Raw genomic sequence first — 17,415 nt, forward strand, 5'->3', positions numbered from 1 at the left:
CTAGTTCTTCTTCCACTCCCTTTGCCATGAGTCTTTGTCTCATAATTGAATTTTCTAACCATAGCACATGTAGGTCTTCGTTTCACTTGTTCAAATCATCTTAACCGAATTTCTCTCATCTTATCTTCAACTGTGGCCACCCGTACTTTACCTTTTATATTCTCATTCTTAATCTTGTCCTTTCTTGTGTGCTCACACCTCCAACGAAGCATTCTCATCTCCACTATACTCACTTTTTGCACATGTTGATGCTTGACTGCTCAACATTCCCTGTTGTAAAGCATTATTGGCCTTTTATCGTCCAATACAATTTTCTCTTGAACTTTAGTGGCATACAACAGTCGCACAAACACAGTCAATGCACTATTCCACTTCACTATCGTGTTTGTATTCTATGGTTGAGATCAATCCAATTTTGCAAATAGATCCAAGATAATGAAAGTATTGGTACTTTCTAATCTCCAATCCAGTAACCTATCCATTTGGAACACCAAGGTTAAGCTTTGACCTAGCTTATTTGCAAATAGATCCACTGAATTTGCACTTCATATACTCTGTCTTTGACCTACTTAGGCAAAGACCTTTAGATCCCAACACTTCCAAAGGTCAAGCTTCACATTTACTCCCTCTTGTGTTTCATCTATCAACATTATATCATCTGAGAAAAGTATACACCAAGGGATATCATACTAATGCATGTCTCGTTAACTCATCCATTACTAATACAAAAAGGTAAGGATTTAAAGCTAAGCCTCGATGTAAGTTGTAACCCTATGGTTATAGGAAAGCTTTGATCAATTTACCCTTCATAAGTCCTTACTGCAATCAGTGGCGAAGCCAGGAATTGACGATGGGAGGGGTGAAGTTAAAAGAGTGCAAAGTTCAAAAGAATAGCAACAACCAAATCCTTTTATATAGTAATGTCTTCCATAATTTATCAATACAAACAAATTACAATTGTTACCGACGAGGTTTCATATCATGAAAACGTCACATAATAGACTCATTATCAATAAAAGTAAATACATCTCTCTCAATGTAAACAAACATGCTATCACTCAACGACTGATCTCCTATTTTGTTACGCAATGGTGTTTTCACAATCTTCATAGCAAAAAAAAGTTATTTCCACCGAAGCGGTTGCAACCGGTAACACCAAAGCTAATGTAAGAAGCTTATACACTAACATATAGCTTGCATACCTCCCAGTCTCCACGAAGTCCTTTGCAAGATCACCAACTCCTCTTAATGATGAAAACTCACTGTGCATCTCCACATTTAATTACTTAATCAATGTGTGATATATGTTTTTGGCAGGCGTCGTCCTGTTTCCTAGAAACTCCTACCTTATTTCAACCATCTAAAAACCTTTACCCTCATGATCAAAATCAAACATTTACCACACCACCATCCACCGCCAATCCACCACGAATCCACATCACCACCACCGCCGTCACCGCTGCCCACCAATTCGGTTCTCTCCCTCCAACCCTTCAAATTCTTTGGACCACCAAATTCAACCCCAAAACCCCCCAATTCCCCCAATATAAAACCCCAATCTTCGATCAAAACCCTAATTCTAAATCCAATCCAACAGGCCAATTCAATCCAACCCTCTTCACAATTCCTACCCCGAGAAGCCCCAGAACACCAAAATTTGTCCTTTCCGCGCCACTAGCCAACCAGTGCACCAGAACAAGGAGTGGCCGAACCAATCCAATTTCCGGCTAGGGGAGGGGCTGAACCTTTGCTCCAGGCATGTTTTCCGACGAGGGGAGTGGCGGCCGCCACTCCTTGCCCTCACGTGGCTTCGCACTGACTGCAATCTTTGCTCCATCCTAAATATCCTTTATTGCTTAAATATACGCTATTCGTATTACCTAGACCATAAAACCCTTTTTCCTATCTACTTTTTCAATACCAAAACCGTTTTTCTTTTCCCCTTCTCTCTGCTCCCTGGCAGCGGCAATAATTGCATCTTCGTTTTTTTTTTTTACTCATTTTTCTTTATGGCAATGGAAACACTTTATCTCTTTTATTCAATCTTCCTCCATCTTCTTTTTCTAACCATCGTAACAATCTTCACTCTTAAGTCCATGGCTTGTGCGTGCACGATGAAAGGGAAATGCTCATAACAAAGTCAACCAAGAATCGAACTCTACTCTTTAATACTAAATTGAAAATAAGTGTTTAGGATAAACTTAGAATTCTTTACAATCTTACAATTCTCAAATACAACTTCAGTTTTTTATTCTTCTCCATATGGAGATATAATGAAAACAATCTTAAGCCCACAAGGACAAGAAAACCTAAATTTTGAAGTAATAAATATAAAATCCCTAATTAAATCTACACCAAAATAATTTCTTTAATTAAACCAAATCTCGAAAATAATTTCTTTTTATATTTTCCAACAAGTTGAGATTTCATGACAAATCACGAAATGGACTAAGAACTAGAGGAAATAATATAATATCTTTCATGGAATTTGTTTTGATACATAATATATTTATGAAATAAGCAAATGAGAAAATAAATTGGTTATGAACTCGTCATTTTCGAGATTCGAATCTAAGATCACTCATATATAAATAAATACAACTATCACTAAATTGTAGTATTAAGTGGCTTTCATGGTTTAATTTACTTTAGTGGCAAAACGAGTAAGCAACGAGTGACAATTATCTAAGAGGCCGTTTGTTAAGGTTTTGATTTTTCATTTTTTTCAAAATTAAAATTGAAAGCTACTTATTTTTAGTTTTCCAAAGTTGGTTTGGTGTTGTTTTTTCAGTTTCACTTTTTTTAAGACAGTGGCCAAACAAGTTTTTAAATAATTTAAAATTGGAAACTAAATATTGAAGTGTTATTATATTTGAACTCTATTGCGAAAATTAGATAATCTTATCAAGTCTCAAATTTTAGTACTCGTAAGTATACGAATTGGATGATAGTATAGCATTGAAGCATGGATATCGTCTCACAAGGTCGAATTAATTCTAAAAGTCTTACTAACTAAACTAAAACAAATTATAACTGAGAAGCTTTAACGGAAAATAGATATGATTTGAATTAAATTGAAATAAAATAAAGCTTGAATCTAAAATGCATGTAAATAATAAAATGAAAACATAACGTAATAAGACTTAGGGCATCCGAAAAACCAATTCTACTTAATTCTCTTAATATGTTATGCTCATGTAGTTCCCCAATATTGATGATCGATTTTCCCTACATTATTCAATTCCATGGCATCTGGTTGCATCAAGAGTATCCTTACATGTTAACCCTCTATGGCATCTAGATGAATTTAAACAAGTAAGAACCCATTAAATAAGCTCTATGGAAATAGTTGGAAAATCACATAAACTCTAATTGCATGGCATCTACAAATAGGTGTTTATGGTATCAATTGCAAGAAGCTAAACATTAAGTATGGCATCAAATCAACTTAACTAAAACTAACAAACAGTATTATCCACATTAAGGGGATGGGCTTAGTCTCACAATGGGATAGCAATACTGTGGTTCAAATTCGTCTTTGGTAAGAATCGTACCTAAGACCTCTCACTTATTAGTAAAGAAGATTACTACTAGACCCTATAATACTAAGTGTCTAGAATTAAAGGCTAATTAAAATACCTTTTAAAACCCACTAAACTCCTAAGCACAATGGACATTAAGTCCTTATTAAAGAAAAGGAAAAATAAACGGAAATAATAAAAACTAGAAATTAAGTCTCTTCTAAATTTCATCAAATAGTATCCCCATGTCCATTTGATTCCAAAATTGTTGCAATCTTAGCTTCTTACTGTTATGCATGTCTTTGTGCGGTTAATTAGCCTTTTGCTCCACTAGAATTACTCTAGACACTCAAAAAGCTCGTTTGTCACTTCTTTTTCGTATAACTCCAATAATAAATGCCTATAAATAAAACAATAGAATTTAGTGCATTTAAAAATATAAAATCCAAAAGAAATATATAATAAAAATATATGAAAAATGAACACATCAAACTCCAGTGCACATCTAAGTTCACCCCATATATGTTTTTATCATCTTAAAATTCTTTTATCACTGATAGGGATTTTTACCACATGTCAAAGTAGGGATAAAAACACTTAAAATACTTACAAGAGTATAAGGTAATTGTAGTATATCAACTCAAGCAAAGTCATTTTGCACAGGGATTGAATGAATAATTTGTGTAAAATCAAATCTTAATTAATTATTTAAAAAAAATTGGAAAATATTGAATTTAAAATTTAAAATAATAAAATAAAGAATGTAAAATAAAGAAAATTAAATAAATCAACTAGAAACCAATTAAAAGAAAATCAATTTAAAGAAACACTAGGGTTCTGCCGTCACCTTAACAATCCTACGTAGTTCTTCTAATTACTTATAAATTACTGATGCATATTTGAAGGTTAGGTTTTCCTAAAGTATGCCCTACTTGGAACCTCCAACATAGAACGTATATCTAACATGCAACCCGACCGTGGTATCCAGATCAAATGTGAACATGCAAGACTTATTAAGTTTTGTGAAATCCTTTTGAAAAACCATATAACTCTTAAGACGTGTCGTCCATCCTAAGAAGTTACACATATTAACCACAAAAAGCCTTAGTCAATTTTAGGGACAACCTTCCGCCAAAATTGCATCAAATTACTTTTCTAAATATCCTAATGGTGACCAATTATCAAGACAAATAGATAGTTTAAACCGGTGATTAATAATTCAAAACTTGCATGCATAATATCATAAGTAAATTGAAAAGAACCTACATATTCTTGCTAAGGCTCGTGGCCTCGTCCTAACAAACAAAAATTAGTTACGAACAATCATAAAACAAAATATTATTAAGAACATAGATAGAAAACACCTTGAAAATAAACTTGAATCTTCCAAAGTAGTGCGTGCGTAAATTTTATGCGTTCTCCCTCCTATTCCTATTGGCTTAATAGCCTTATTTATACTAATAGAAAATAAAACCCTACCTAGAAAATGTCTTCTAAAAACTAGGAAACATAATAGAATAAGATAATTAGGAAATACATTCATATTCTAACTTTGGGAAATCTGGCTGGCCACAAATCAGCCATGTTTTTGGACTTTCAGGGCTCCAAAATGGGCCCAAAATGGCTAAAATTAAATCTTGAGATGTCCCGAACATAATTGCAAAAGGCCTTCAACCCAAAAGACATCATCTTGGATGCCAAAAAGGCCCAAAACGTCACTTTGACAGCACTGCACGCTGCTCCTTTATTTCTTCACCATAAATAAACTGCTTGGTAGAAAAATCTAAAACTTTGACACGATCAAGTTGAGAGACACATGAACGTCCTCCAATTTGAATCACTAAAACATTTGTCCGTTTTATCATGTTTTGCTCCAGAGGAAGACGAATGTCCTACATTAAGAATATAAATTAAAGTATCAAAATTCTCACAAAATAACCAATAAATTATAACTAAGAATAGGGTAAAATATATGGTATAATATCAACTCATCAAATACCTCTAAACTTAGCTTTTTGCTTGTCCTCAAGCAAAACAAAACTCAAAAACAAATATAAGAAGTAACAAACTAGAAACTTATACAAAACTAACTAAGACACACAAATTTCACCTTCAAGTTGCCAGCCATAGAAAACGTTAAAAATTAGAACATCTTTCCAAAAGTTCCAACTAATCCCACCATAAAGTCTAAGCCATTTAGAATCAATTAGAAAAGAATTCATGAACTTTCTTTGGTGTAATGTGAACCAACACGGTTAAGGAGACTCGACTAAAATCTTTACATTTCATCCTCTTTATTTAACACTTCACACATAATAACTAGATTTTTTTTTTCTTTTTTTTAGTAATAGTAGTGGTCGTGCAATGCCAATTCCCTTAAGCTTTCGATCCAACCTATGTAGTGAGCTTTAGGTCAATGACTCCCAAACCACAAAGGCTTTAGAGCACTAGGTGTAGAACACCCCTAAGGACTTATTAACTCAAGCTGAAAAGGCTACAAAAGCAACTAACCACCCTACCCCATGCCAAAACTCTATCGTTTGACGCCAGAATCACTGCTGATCAGGCAGGACTAACCCGGTTACTAAGCAAAGTCTCGGATGGAACAATTATTACTTTATTTATAACAAGAACTAAACTTTACTTTACTAAGAACAAAAATTAAAATACACTTAGACTAAAAGTAAGTGTTTCAATCTCACTTGTTGATGTGAATGTGCAAATTTTCAAAGTTTAACTCATGAATTAGTGCCTAATCAACAACAAATAGAAAAACACTCTACTATGAGATTAATGCTCACCATGTCCATTTGTTTTAACGTTTAAAATAAACTATGGATATTAACTTAAAATTTGAAAATTTTTATTGATACAAAAAAGAATAAAATATTAAAAATTCTTATTTCCCACCCCTAAACTTAAATCACACATTGCCCTCAAGGTGGAAAATAAAATAAACATGAAAAAAATAAAATAAAATTGTAAAAAGAACTCAAATGACTTAAGACTACCAAAGAAAACGAATAAAAACTAAAATAAATAAACAAAAAAAAAAAGAAAACAAGCAAATAAAGAAAAGAAAACAGAGGCACCTGGAGACAAAAATGCATCACGCTGGCTGGGATCGAACTCATGAGTTGCAGGAAACCGCAAGATCGATGCGCAGAGCCAACGTGCCAGCCACACGTGCGAAGCCTTCTGATGGGAATCCTAACAGATCGCTATAGCTATATAAACGAGTTTCAGCTCTCATTTCTCATTTCCGACAAGCTGCCGTTGGAGAGCCTCTCTCTCATCTTCTCTCTACCCTCCTTGCATTTATCTCGGTTCTCTCATCCACAACACAAACAAACACCCTCTAGCTCCTCCGCGAGTCCCATCTTCTTCATCTGTTCTTTGCTCTGAAGGCAAAGCCGCAAAGGTTCTTTGTTTCAATTTCGATTTGTGCATTTCAGGAAAATAAACCAAAACTAACATATGCATGTGGTCTTTCTCTGTGCAAGGAACTTTGAGCTGACGTCAGTATCATGGAAGAGACAACGGAATTGCTACATCATCTCAGATCCGGCGATGCACTGGAAAACAAAACAAGAAGTGCTCGGATCCAAAGCCAAAGGTATAATTTCCGACTCCCTCTTCTTTGATCTGTTCTCGCATGTGTTGGATCAGTGAATTTCTATATGCTTATGTATTGCTTTCCCATGTGCTTGCATGAACCGTGATGAATGATGATGCACAAAACTGGATCCGTAGCTTGACTGGATGAGCCGTGCTCTCTGTGCAACATGGATCCCTCCCCCAAACTTCCGATCATGGTGTCGGCCCACTCAGAGGTAAAAATGCCTGATCCTCTAAATTCAATTTCAAGTCTAAGCTTAGATTAGGGAAAATTAGAAGATGAATGTCTGATGTATATATGTGTGCTCCCTGTGTAGGAGCTGCATAATGCCGACCCAACATAGCAAACAACGGTAAATGTCTGGAGCCTATCTGATGTAGAAAAGAAGGGTATAGATATGTATCCCTTCAACTCTTATTTGTGTGTCGTAGGAATATGATTTTCGTCTGCTCATAATTGTTCCCTGTGCTTTTGCATTTCTCCATTGATGTATGTTTGAGCAAAAATATATATGCATATGGATGGCCCTGATGACTGTTCTTCTCTGTACTGCTTAGACCCCCAGAATTGTATGTAATGAAATTTATGCAAGTGAGAGAGAGTGAGCGAAAGGTTCCAAACAGTGCTGAGAGTAGCACAGTAAACCCCCACTGTGAGTATTTCACAACTGATTTCCATCCGTTGAGGTCTGATGAATGTGGATGAATGATGAATGTATGAATGCTGCTGAATGCATGATTCAGTTGAATTTTGCGCGCTTAGTGGATATTTAGGGCCCTTCGAATCCAAATGCAACCTGCAAAAACACAGATTGAAAATCTAATTAGAATAAGTCCCAAAATAAAATACTGATTTACTAGAAACAGTTGCTGTTTTTGTGTTTTTCAATTTTCTGATTTTTTTTATATATTTTTTTATTGTTGTGATAATGAATAAAAGGAAGAAAATAAAATCAACGCTTTTTAATTAGCGCTTTAGTTGACTTCTATAGCTAGACGTACAGAAAATGATATTCACGCTACTTGTCCTATGAGAATCAACCACTATTTTGCAACATCATAGGGTAATGGTAGGTAAGGATTGACTTGAAATGTGCATTTAAATTCACTGGTTGAATCTTTCTTGTCCATCCTTTTTGGTGAATTAGTCTTTGAAGGCAAATAAGGTCCCTTCCGGCAAGGCTTGTGTCCTCCTTGAACTGACTTAAATCTTGTATTTAATGCCCCCAATTTTTGCACTAAACGAATTTCGTGATGAAGAATTGGGCTGCCATTAAACTTTTTCTTCCTTCCCTTGTAGATCTTTGCTTGCTCATAGGACTCGCCTAGATTTTCTTTAAATTTGAATGCTTGTACTGCTAGACTATCCAATTCAGCAACATAAATTGTATCAGTAGTCATCTGCCTTGTATCCAAATCGATCAGTGTGTTAGAGAGCTGATCATGCGATATATTAGATGTTAAATTTGTGTGAACATATTAACACTCATGTCTTCCTGCTAGCTTTGTGGGAAAGGTTTTGGTGGCAATGAACTTGGGTAGTAAAAGGATCTTGGAGGATTTTAGGATCAGCATGTGTTGTTTCCTCCCTTGGGGTTGAATAAATGGTAGATTGCTCCTTAGTTGTTGTGCCAATCTCTTCTTGATCATCATAGCTTTTCCCACGGTTTGATGCTTGAATCTAGAATCCTTGATTGGTTATTTCAATGTACAACTCAGTTGATTCCAACAATTGAGAGAGTTTGTCCTCCATCGAAAGCTCTTGTGGCACATTAGACTGCTCAAAATAGTGCTCAAGATGCTTTTTCAAACTTGGAGTGTAGAACTCTAAATAGGGATTGTTTCAACTCCCTTTTTATTTGTTTCTCATATTGATATGCTCCTGGACATAATTTGGAAAATATTCTCTCTCGGGACATTGCAAAATATCATGGGACTTTAAACAGCAAAGTGCACAAATTGTAGGTTTAAATCCATAAAAACCCCATTCTGCAAAGTTGACCCAAAAGGGTGGTCCTCCTGGTTGTATATTGAATCCAGGAGGAGGAACAAAGTCCATTGTTGCACAAATTGTAACCTAAAAAAATAAAATTAAATCAAGTAAATAAAAAGATATATACAAAAATAATTAACTAAGAGTTGATAAACACAAATCATTTAAACACAATCACCGACAACGGCGTTAATTTCTTGATAGGGATTTTTATCACCTGTCAAAGTAGGGATAAAAACACTTAAAATACTTGCAAGAGTACAAGGTAATTGTAGTATAGCAACTCAAGTAAGGTCGTTTTCCATAGAGATTGAATGAATAATTTGTGTAAAATCAAATCTTAATTAATTATTTAAAACAAAGTTTGTAAAATATTGATTTTAGAATTTTAAAAATAAAATGAATTTAAAATAAAGACAACTAAATCAATCAACTAGAAACCAAGTCAAAGAAAATCAACTTAAAGAAACATTAGGGTTCCGCCGTCACCTTAACAATCCTACGTAGTTCTTCTAATTACTTATAAATTACCGATGCATATTTGAAGGTTAGGTTTTCCTAAAGTATGCCCTACTTGGAACCTCCAACATAGAACGTATATCTAACATGCAACCTGACCGTGGTATCCAGATCGAATGTGAACATGCAAGACTTATTAAGTTTTGTGAAATCCTTTTGAAAAACCATATAACTCTTAAGACGTGTCGTCCATCCTAAGAAGTTACACATATTAACCACAAGAAGCCTTAGTCAATTTTAGGGACAACCCTTTTGTCAAAACTGCATCAAATTACTTTTCTAAATATCCTAATGGTTGTCAATCATCAAGACAAATAGATAGTTTAAACCAGTGATTAACAATTCAAAACTTGCATGCATATTTGGTGTTGCAGGATTGATGACCAGGAAAGGGTTGATAATGTGGTTCATGGTCTCACCCTAGCAAACGAAAATTAGTTACGAACAATTATAAAACAAAATATTATTAAGAATATGGATAGAAAACACCTTGAAAATAAACTTGAATCTTCCAAAGTAGTGTGTGCGTAAATTTTATGCGTTCTCCCTTCTATTCCTAATGGCTTAATAGCCTTATTTATACTAATAAAAAATAAAACCCTACCTAGAAAAATTTCTTCTAAAAACTAGGTAATTCCTATTCTAGCTTTGGAAAATCTGCCCAGCCACAAATCAGCCAGTTTTTGGACTTCCGGGGCTCCAAAACAGGCTCAAAATGGCTAGAATTAAAGTTTGAAATGTCCCGAACATAATTGCAGAAGACCTCGAACCCAAAAGACATCATCTTGGATGCCAAAAAGCCCAAATAAGCCCAAAACGTTACTTTGACAGCACTGCGCGCTGCTTCTTTATTTCTTCACCATAAATAAAATGTTTGGTAGACAAATCTGAAACTTTGACACGATCAAATTGAGAGACACATGAGTGTCCTCCAATTTGAATCACTCCAAAATTCGTCCGTTTCATCATGTTTTGCTCTAGAGGAAGGCGAATGTTCTACATTAAGAATATAAATCAAAGTAACAAAATTCTTACAAAATAACCAATAAATAATAACTAAAATTAAGATAAAATATATGGTGTAATATTGACTCATCAATCACCGTTAGACAAATCCAACACACCCACTGAAAACTAAAGATTTATTATTATTATTATTATACAACCCAAGCACTCCTCACCGCCACCTCAATTGTTGGGCTTCCTTGCAACAACCACCCTTTCGTAAACAACATTAAATTTTGTTTGTGGGTTTATAGAACTGGCTTACTTAATTTAATGTATTTTCTCTAGTGCACACCTCATTCAGCTGTGTACATAAAATATGCATTTTTTGTCACTTAATACTACTGTATAATGATATTACTCTTCACTTGTAAATGCAAAGTCTTAGGTTCGACTCTCGCCAATGGTAAATTTGAATCATATTATTGCATATGCTAACTCAGTGTGAGACTAAGCCCACCCTCTCTCCCTTAGTGTAGAAAATATCATTTGTTCAAAAAAAAATATATGCACTTTTAATGTGCAGTAGAAAAAGTCGTCATGAGTTAAAACCTCACATGCAGTAATTTTCCTTTGGCCCAATTTATTTTTTTATTTTTTTTATTTTTGTCAAAAGATAGAATTATATTGATCAATCAAATACGAATGGAAACATTTGTACTTCTACTAAGATATTAAACAGAAATTTTTGTCTTAACTCATCTCAACCCAGACTCCCGCCATGCTTATGAACGTACACCGCCACCATATGGGCTACACGATTACATTGATAAGGAGTGAAGATAAACTTCACCGAGTGGAAAGAAGGCTTCATAGCCCAAATATCAACCAAATAAATCTCCATTGACACGCCCGCTTGAATCTCCTTATTGAGCATTTGAATCACCCCCTTCGAATCGATTTCCACTTCTAGCGCCACCCCTGACTCCGGAATACCACTTTGAACGCACATCTCAAGCCCCTGACGAATCGCCACCACTTCAGCCATAATAGGCGATAAATACCTATCCCCACCCTTCCCACCCGCCATCTTTGGAATCCTAGCAAAGTGTCGTAGCACCCATCCCACACCACCTATCCTTGATTCTTTCCTCCAAGCCGCATCACAATTCAATTTTAAGCTTCCAAAGTCCGGCTTTCGCCATCCATTCACAACCCCCTCTATCTAAAAAATTTTCCCTGCTTCCTCCTTCCTTCTCCTTCGGTCTCCTGCTCCATCATCTTCAACCATAGCCGCATTAACTTGACGCTGCCACAAATCGACAGCGATGTAAGGCAAAATTCGATTATCGTAAACACAACTTCATTCCTACATTTCCAGATACGTCATAGACCAGACGCAATCTGTTGAAGTACCGAATCCTCATTCATCCCTTGTCCCACACGGTCTGAGAGCTTCTTCCATCCCACCATAAACTCTTGCGAGCCAAGTGATCCCATATCAATCTGCAATGAGGTACCAAACCAGAAGGCTCGGCTGAACTAACAATTAAAGAACAAATGCGCCTCCGTTTCGTCTGCAGCACCACATAATTCACAAACATTTAAGACCCGAATACGACGCCGTTCCAAGTTATGTCTCACCGCAAGAGAATGACGACACGCTCTCCAAAGAAACAACTTAATTTTATTAGGAACCATCACACGCCAAGTCTTCTTCCATAACCCATCCATGGGTTTTGTGGGTTTAACTTATTTGCAATCCAAAAATCTCATTTTTCACTTTTAATAAGTGTATTTTTTTTTTCGTTTAGAGTACAAAATGAGAGTTTTAGAGTGCCAATAACAATTCTCTTTTGTTTTTTTTTTTTTTTTTTTTTAGTATATTGATATTTTTACACTAAGAGGAGGGGAAGTTCGGCTAAGCTACACAATGAGCAATCTAATTTTGTATCAAATTCGCCATCCACGAGATTCGAACCTAAGATCTCTTACTTTAAAGTCCAAACTTTAATGGTTTTGGCCCATAATGGAGACTTTGCCATGAGTTATGCTTTCCTTCGCATTGGGTTTTTTTTATCGGAAACTTAATTGTCATTTCTGTAAAAATAACAGAGTACAAGAGATTTAGGAATGAAGGGGAAGCCTCGTTAAAAACCTCTAGAGAAGGGGAAAAAGGAATACTTCGCCAAATTACTCCCATTTACTTTCAATTATCATTCTCCAAAATCGACTTCCAAGAAAGGAGCAAGCCAAATTGGCTCCTCCCCTGTCCATGTATGAAATCCTTCATTATAAAGTTCAAATTTTGCCAAGGGAAATTTTATTTGAACCCATATAACCTCTTTCTACACTCAACCTACTCTCCACATCCATATTATTTTTAATTAAAGAATTAATATCTCTTTAAACCCAAACTTAATACCTAAACTACCCTCACAAACTCAATTCAAAATGTAAATTTATCTTTACACCCATTTAGAAAATAAAATTTCAAATTGAATAGTTCGGTGAAGTTTCTACTTGTTTTAAGCTAATGAAAGCTTTCTAGAGTTCAATTTGTGTGGACAAGTCAAATACTTAGTGAATTTTCTACTTGTTTATGAATCTTGTGAGACCACTACAAATTACGATAACAAAAAGTGGGCTAAACATTCTAATCTAACAACAGTCCTCACCACAATCCTCCCCACTTTTGGCTTCCTAATGAACCAATTTTCAGTAGTTGTGTCATTACTTTTTCTTTTTTTTCTTCTTTTTTAAAGCAACGGCATGAGTTTGTATTAATAGAGATCCAAAAAAACAGTAGCAAATTACAAAGTCTAGGATAAATCTTGCAACACTAATAGTTACAATCAGCCAACAATATGCTCATTTACTTTCGTGAGTGTTACTGTTATGATCACAGAGAGCTAGACGATCGTCATCTTTTCTCTTTTTACTACTTTTTCCTCAATTTTTACTCTATCAAATCATAAGCAATTAGACTCTTAAAGGTAATGACCACACACAAAGTATAACAAACCCAAAAACCCATCTTCTCAACTTTCAACATTGATGGTCTTGAATTGAAACCTAAAAACTCATCTTTTCAACTCTTAAAAAATTTGAAATCAAATGAAATTTTTTTTTTGCATAGATCGATTAATACCTTAGTTTGAGAATTTAAAACTTAAAAATCATTATCCATCAATAAAAAGCTTGTTTTTAGCTCTTAGATATTGAGTGTGGGTTTGTTGATAACTTTTATTTTTATTGTTAATTTCATCTTGCATTTGATGGGTCATTATGCAATAGGATTAAAAAGACAACTCATATTTAAATTTTAAGTTGATTGTAGAAAGAGATTACATGGGTTTAAATAAATTTTCCCTTCCGCTAACTCATGAGCCACCTTATTTCGCAGAGCTGGAATTTCATTTGGGGAAGGAATGTCAGTTTTACAAGGATAAAGATGTTTTCAATACCCTTCTTTTTGAGAAACACAATTGTATTAAGATTGTATGGAGACATGCTTCTGCGATCAAATTCATTAAAGATATAAGAACGTCGAAAGCCTAATCGGAAATGTACTTGGACTTGGCCGAGCTGAAGTTTCGTTTGAAAAGGAGTTTGACTCCTGAACGGAGTGTGATTATCTGGAGGTGAGACTTGCAATCACTATAAATACAAGGCATTTGGCAACGAGAAAAGGGTCTCAAACCAATCAATCAAATCTCTCACGCTCTACGCGTTTCACCAAACCTTAGCTCCGTTCGTGGCATTTACTAACTACCTAATTAACCAGGCGATTTGCGGCATCTCCGACTAAGGTGAACCTGAAGTGTTGTACTCACTGGAGTCTACAACGGACAACAACCAAAGTCCCTACGAAGAAGTTAACTGCGGTGCTTGACTATAGGGGTCACTCGCTTGCTTCCAAAGGTAATAATTGGGTGTTCTCCGCTTGTTCATGTGTGAATTACATCATGTAACAGCTCAAGTTTGGCACCAGCACGGCCATATATACCCCATTTTTTATCACGACCATCGTGATGTTTGAGTAACCCTGTCCGATTATTTTTATTTTCGTTCGCAAATCCTTTAAGTTTGAGAAAATCATGATCGAGTCCGAGCCCCATTCAGAGGATATAGACTATAAAAGTAATTAGAACGACCTTGTCTAATTTTGTGAAATATCTCTCTCTCTCTAGTTCGACTTATGTAGATACTCAGTTTTATACCAAATTATGATGCCTAGCTCATTGTATGGCTTAGCCTCACTCCCCTATCCCTTGGTGTACATATATCATTGTATTTTCTTTTGAAACATTTTAAATCAATTCCACATTTAAATATATTACACATATACATTCCCTCCAAAAATTTGGCTAATACATCTTCAGGTTTAGTTACGTGCAACAATTATAACAGCGAAGAATAATGAGATCATCATTAATAATCAAAATCACACCTTATTAGCAAGGTAAACTAATTACTGACCTATAACTCTAGTTGTACCATCTTTTTAGAATAGCAATTTTCATGGCCTCATCACTTGTGAAACCCTGAGGCACTCTTGCCACAACATCTTGAAGCATCAACTCTTTCACACTTGATATGCTTGCATGATAAACTTTTAACTCCAGGTCTTTGAGTGCATTCATCAATCTAGCATTAGGGTAATCGCAATCCGGACACTGAACTCGTATCATGGCTTCTGAGCCTACGATCTTCACATCTATTTCCACAGCCCCAGCTGCTTTATTATTATAACTTGATGATAGCCTAGGCCTTGTTTGATGATGATCAACTATGGAGCTTGTTTGGCCTCCGATATCAACACCAGGCTTTTGAGGTTGTGCTTGAATTTTGGCCTCCAATTGCCCAACCCTTGCTTTCAGATCATTGATGTATACAACTGCATCAGAAAGTAAAGAAGCTTTGTCCATTCTGGACACATTGGGAACGACAGAGCGGAGGGCATAGAATCGATGGTTAAGCTTCTCTCGCCTTTGTCTTTCAGCCTCAACATGGTTTATTGGTGATTCTGTTCTACCTGTTTCACGGTTTGATGATCTTCCTCTCTTTTTTAATCGAATGTTCTCAGCATTCTCAGAGGTTAAATTTCCAACAGAGTCAGAAGGTCCTGAGTCTGATGATGATCCACTTACATTTGCAGGAGCTGCTTCTTTTGTACCACCTTCAAGTCAAAATATTTAACTTTCATGTCAATGAAATATTGTGTGTTAAAATACACAATATCAATAAAATATCGTATCTGGAGATCATGTTACGTGAGTACTTTAAATTAAAAAAAAAAAAAAAAAAACCTCTTAAATATCATCTAAATGGAAAAGATTGTTTGGTATTGGACATCAGTCTACATACATCATTGTCTAGACAACACTAGTTCGATGCGTTTGGTATTTGCTACCAGTATAGCTTACTGTATCAAAAATTTTGAACCGGTTTGCTTACCTTGTGTTGCCCACTCTTTGTCAGCTCCTGAAAAGATTCCACTTTCTAAGAGAGAAACATGTACCTGGTCCTCACGGCTGCTGCTCAGCTGCTTTGGGACCACGTTCTTGTTGTCTGATTCGAAAAGTGATTTTGATAGCTGCAGAAGACCCCAATCTTCTTTGATCACATCCAAAGATGCGAGTTCAAGTACTCCACATGAAGTTGCAATACAAACCAAAGTTTGAATTCCGTGCATTCTTGCTTCTTTCACTCTCTCACACTCATAGATTTGAAGCTCATGATCACCTGCCAGCCAAACAAAACCACCAGAACAAAACGTACGGCCCAGAATGTTACTATTACCGTGGCCGGCAGTAAATGACTGGGTTAAAGAGGCTGTGTAAAAGTAAAACCATTGAGCGTCAGTAACATCTCCACCGTCCAAATCCAAGTCTTCATGGAAAAGAGCTTCAACTTCTCTGCTAATCGCCCTCTTCCTCTCCACAACATTGAACCCGAATCCGGGTTGGTGTTTGTGGTAACTTCTTTTGGAGGCCAAGTCCCTAGTGCTTCGAAAATGGCCGCCGGCCCACGACAAAGAAACTAGGTCACTGTTGTGTTTTGAGGGTTGCCAGAAAATTGAATAGACCCACCATTCAGGGCGGTTCTGAACTATGAATTGGAGGCGTTGAAGTGTGGGTGAGTTTTCTTGACAAAACTTTTGAGAAGTACAAGAGGATATAATTTCCTCCATCGTTTTCCTTTCTTTTTTTTTTTTCTTTTTCAGAAGCCTCGATGGTATCGGAGGAGTTTATGGAATCAAAAGGCACACATTTTTGCTTGCTAATGACTATTATGTAAAGAAAAATTTAGCTACAAATTAAGAAGTCAGAAATGAATAGTAGAATTTGAGACAATGGAAGAAGAAATTGAGTGAGTGAGTGAGAAGCAATGGAAGAGGAAATTGAGTGAGTGAGGTTCTCAATGCTCGGACTGGAAATTAATAAAGGAAACAAACCCACGTACAACTCGTAAGGACTAATAGTGCAACGTGATAAACACACCACACGGTAAATTCTTTGAATCTGGCTCATTTTCGTAGGCTGTTTGGAAACTTCTCTCATCCGTCTATTCTGAAAATTAATAATTGGTCTTCGATTTTATTTCACCACTTTCTCGTGCTTAATTCAATTCTTTCTTCATTTCTTTTGAAAGGGATCCTCTACGGATTCCTTTCACCAAATCCACCCAATTATCTAATCTGAACCCTTGAAATTTGATTCAACGGTTAAAGTTATTATAACTTTTAAAAATGCCCCTGTTTGTAGCCATTTGATCGAATTTCAAGAGTTTGAATTGATTGATTGGATGTATTTG

The 17,415-nt window shown here is 35.7% G+C and overlaps 1 protein-coding gene, 1 long non-coding RNA gene and 1 pseudogene across 2 annotated transcripts; 1 reads left to right on the top strand and 2 right to left on the bottom strand.

Annotated features, from left to right (window-relative positions):
• Positions 1-6,634: 6,634 nt before the first annotated feature.
• Positions 6,635-7,819, top strand: LOC137711705 (uncharacterized). The gene is made up of 4 exons (XR_011065089.2): positions 6,635-6,942; positions 7,025-7,137; positions 7,275-7,354; positions 7,457-7,819. It is a non-coding gene; the product is annotated as an uncharacterized LOC137711705 (long non-coding RNA).
• Positions 7,820-8,625: 806 nt separating this feature from the next.
• Positions 8,626-9,198, bottom strand: LOC148696207 (uncharacterized; annotated as a pseudogene).
• Positions 9,199-14,925: 5,727 nt separating this feature from the next.
• Positions 14,926-17,064, bottom strand: LOC137710756 (transcription factor MYC3-like). Its single transcript, XM_068449876.2, has 2 exons — positions 16,057-17,064; positions 14,926-15,778 (listed from the first exon to the last, which is right to left on the bottom strand). Exons 1-2 carry the CDS (start codon positions 16,790-16,792, stop codon positions 15,087-15,089), a joined length of 1,428 nt encoding a protein of 475 aa, XP_068305977.1. The 5' UTR covers positions 16,793-17,064; the 3' UTR covers positions 14,926-15,086.
• Between the last annotated feature and the right edge of the window lie 351 nt (positions 17,065-17,415).

Source organism: Pyrus communis, chromosome 6 (assembly GCF_041283825.1).
Source record: "Pyrus communis isolate YQ-2024b chromosome 6, ASM4128382v1, whole genome shotgun sequence".
Taxonomy (NCBI): Eukaryota; Viridiplantae; Streptophyta; class Magnoliopsida; order Rosales; family Rosaceae; genus Pyrus; species Pyrus communis.

Excerpts from the sequence above, each read along its gene's own strand:
- LOC137710756 (XM_068449876.2), bottom strand. The coding sequence starts at position 16,792 with ATGGAGGAAATTATATCCTCTTGTACTTCTCAAAAGTTTTGTCAAGAA. Across the intron at positions 15,779-16,056 it reads CAAAGAGTGGGCAACACAAG|GTGGTACAAAAGAAGCAGCT; the intron begins GTAAGCAAACCG and ends TTTGACTTGAAG.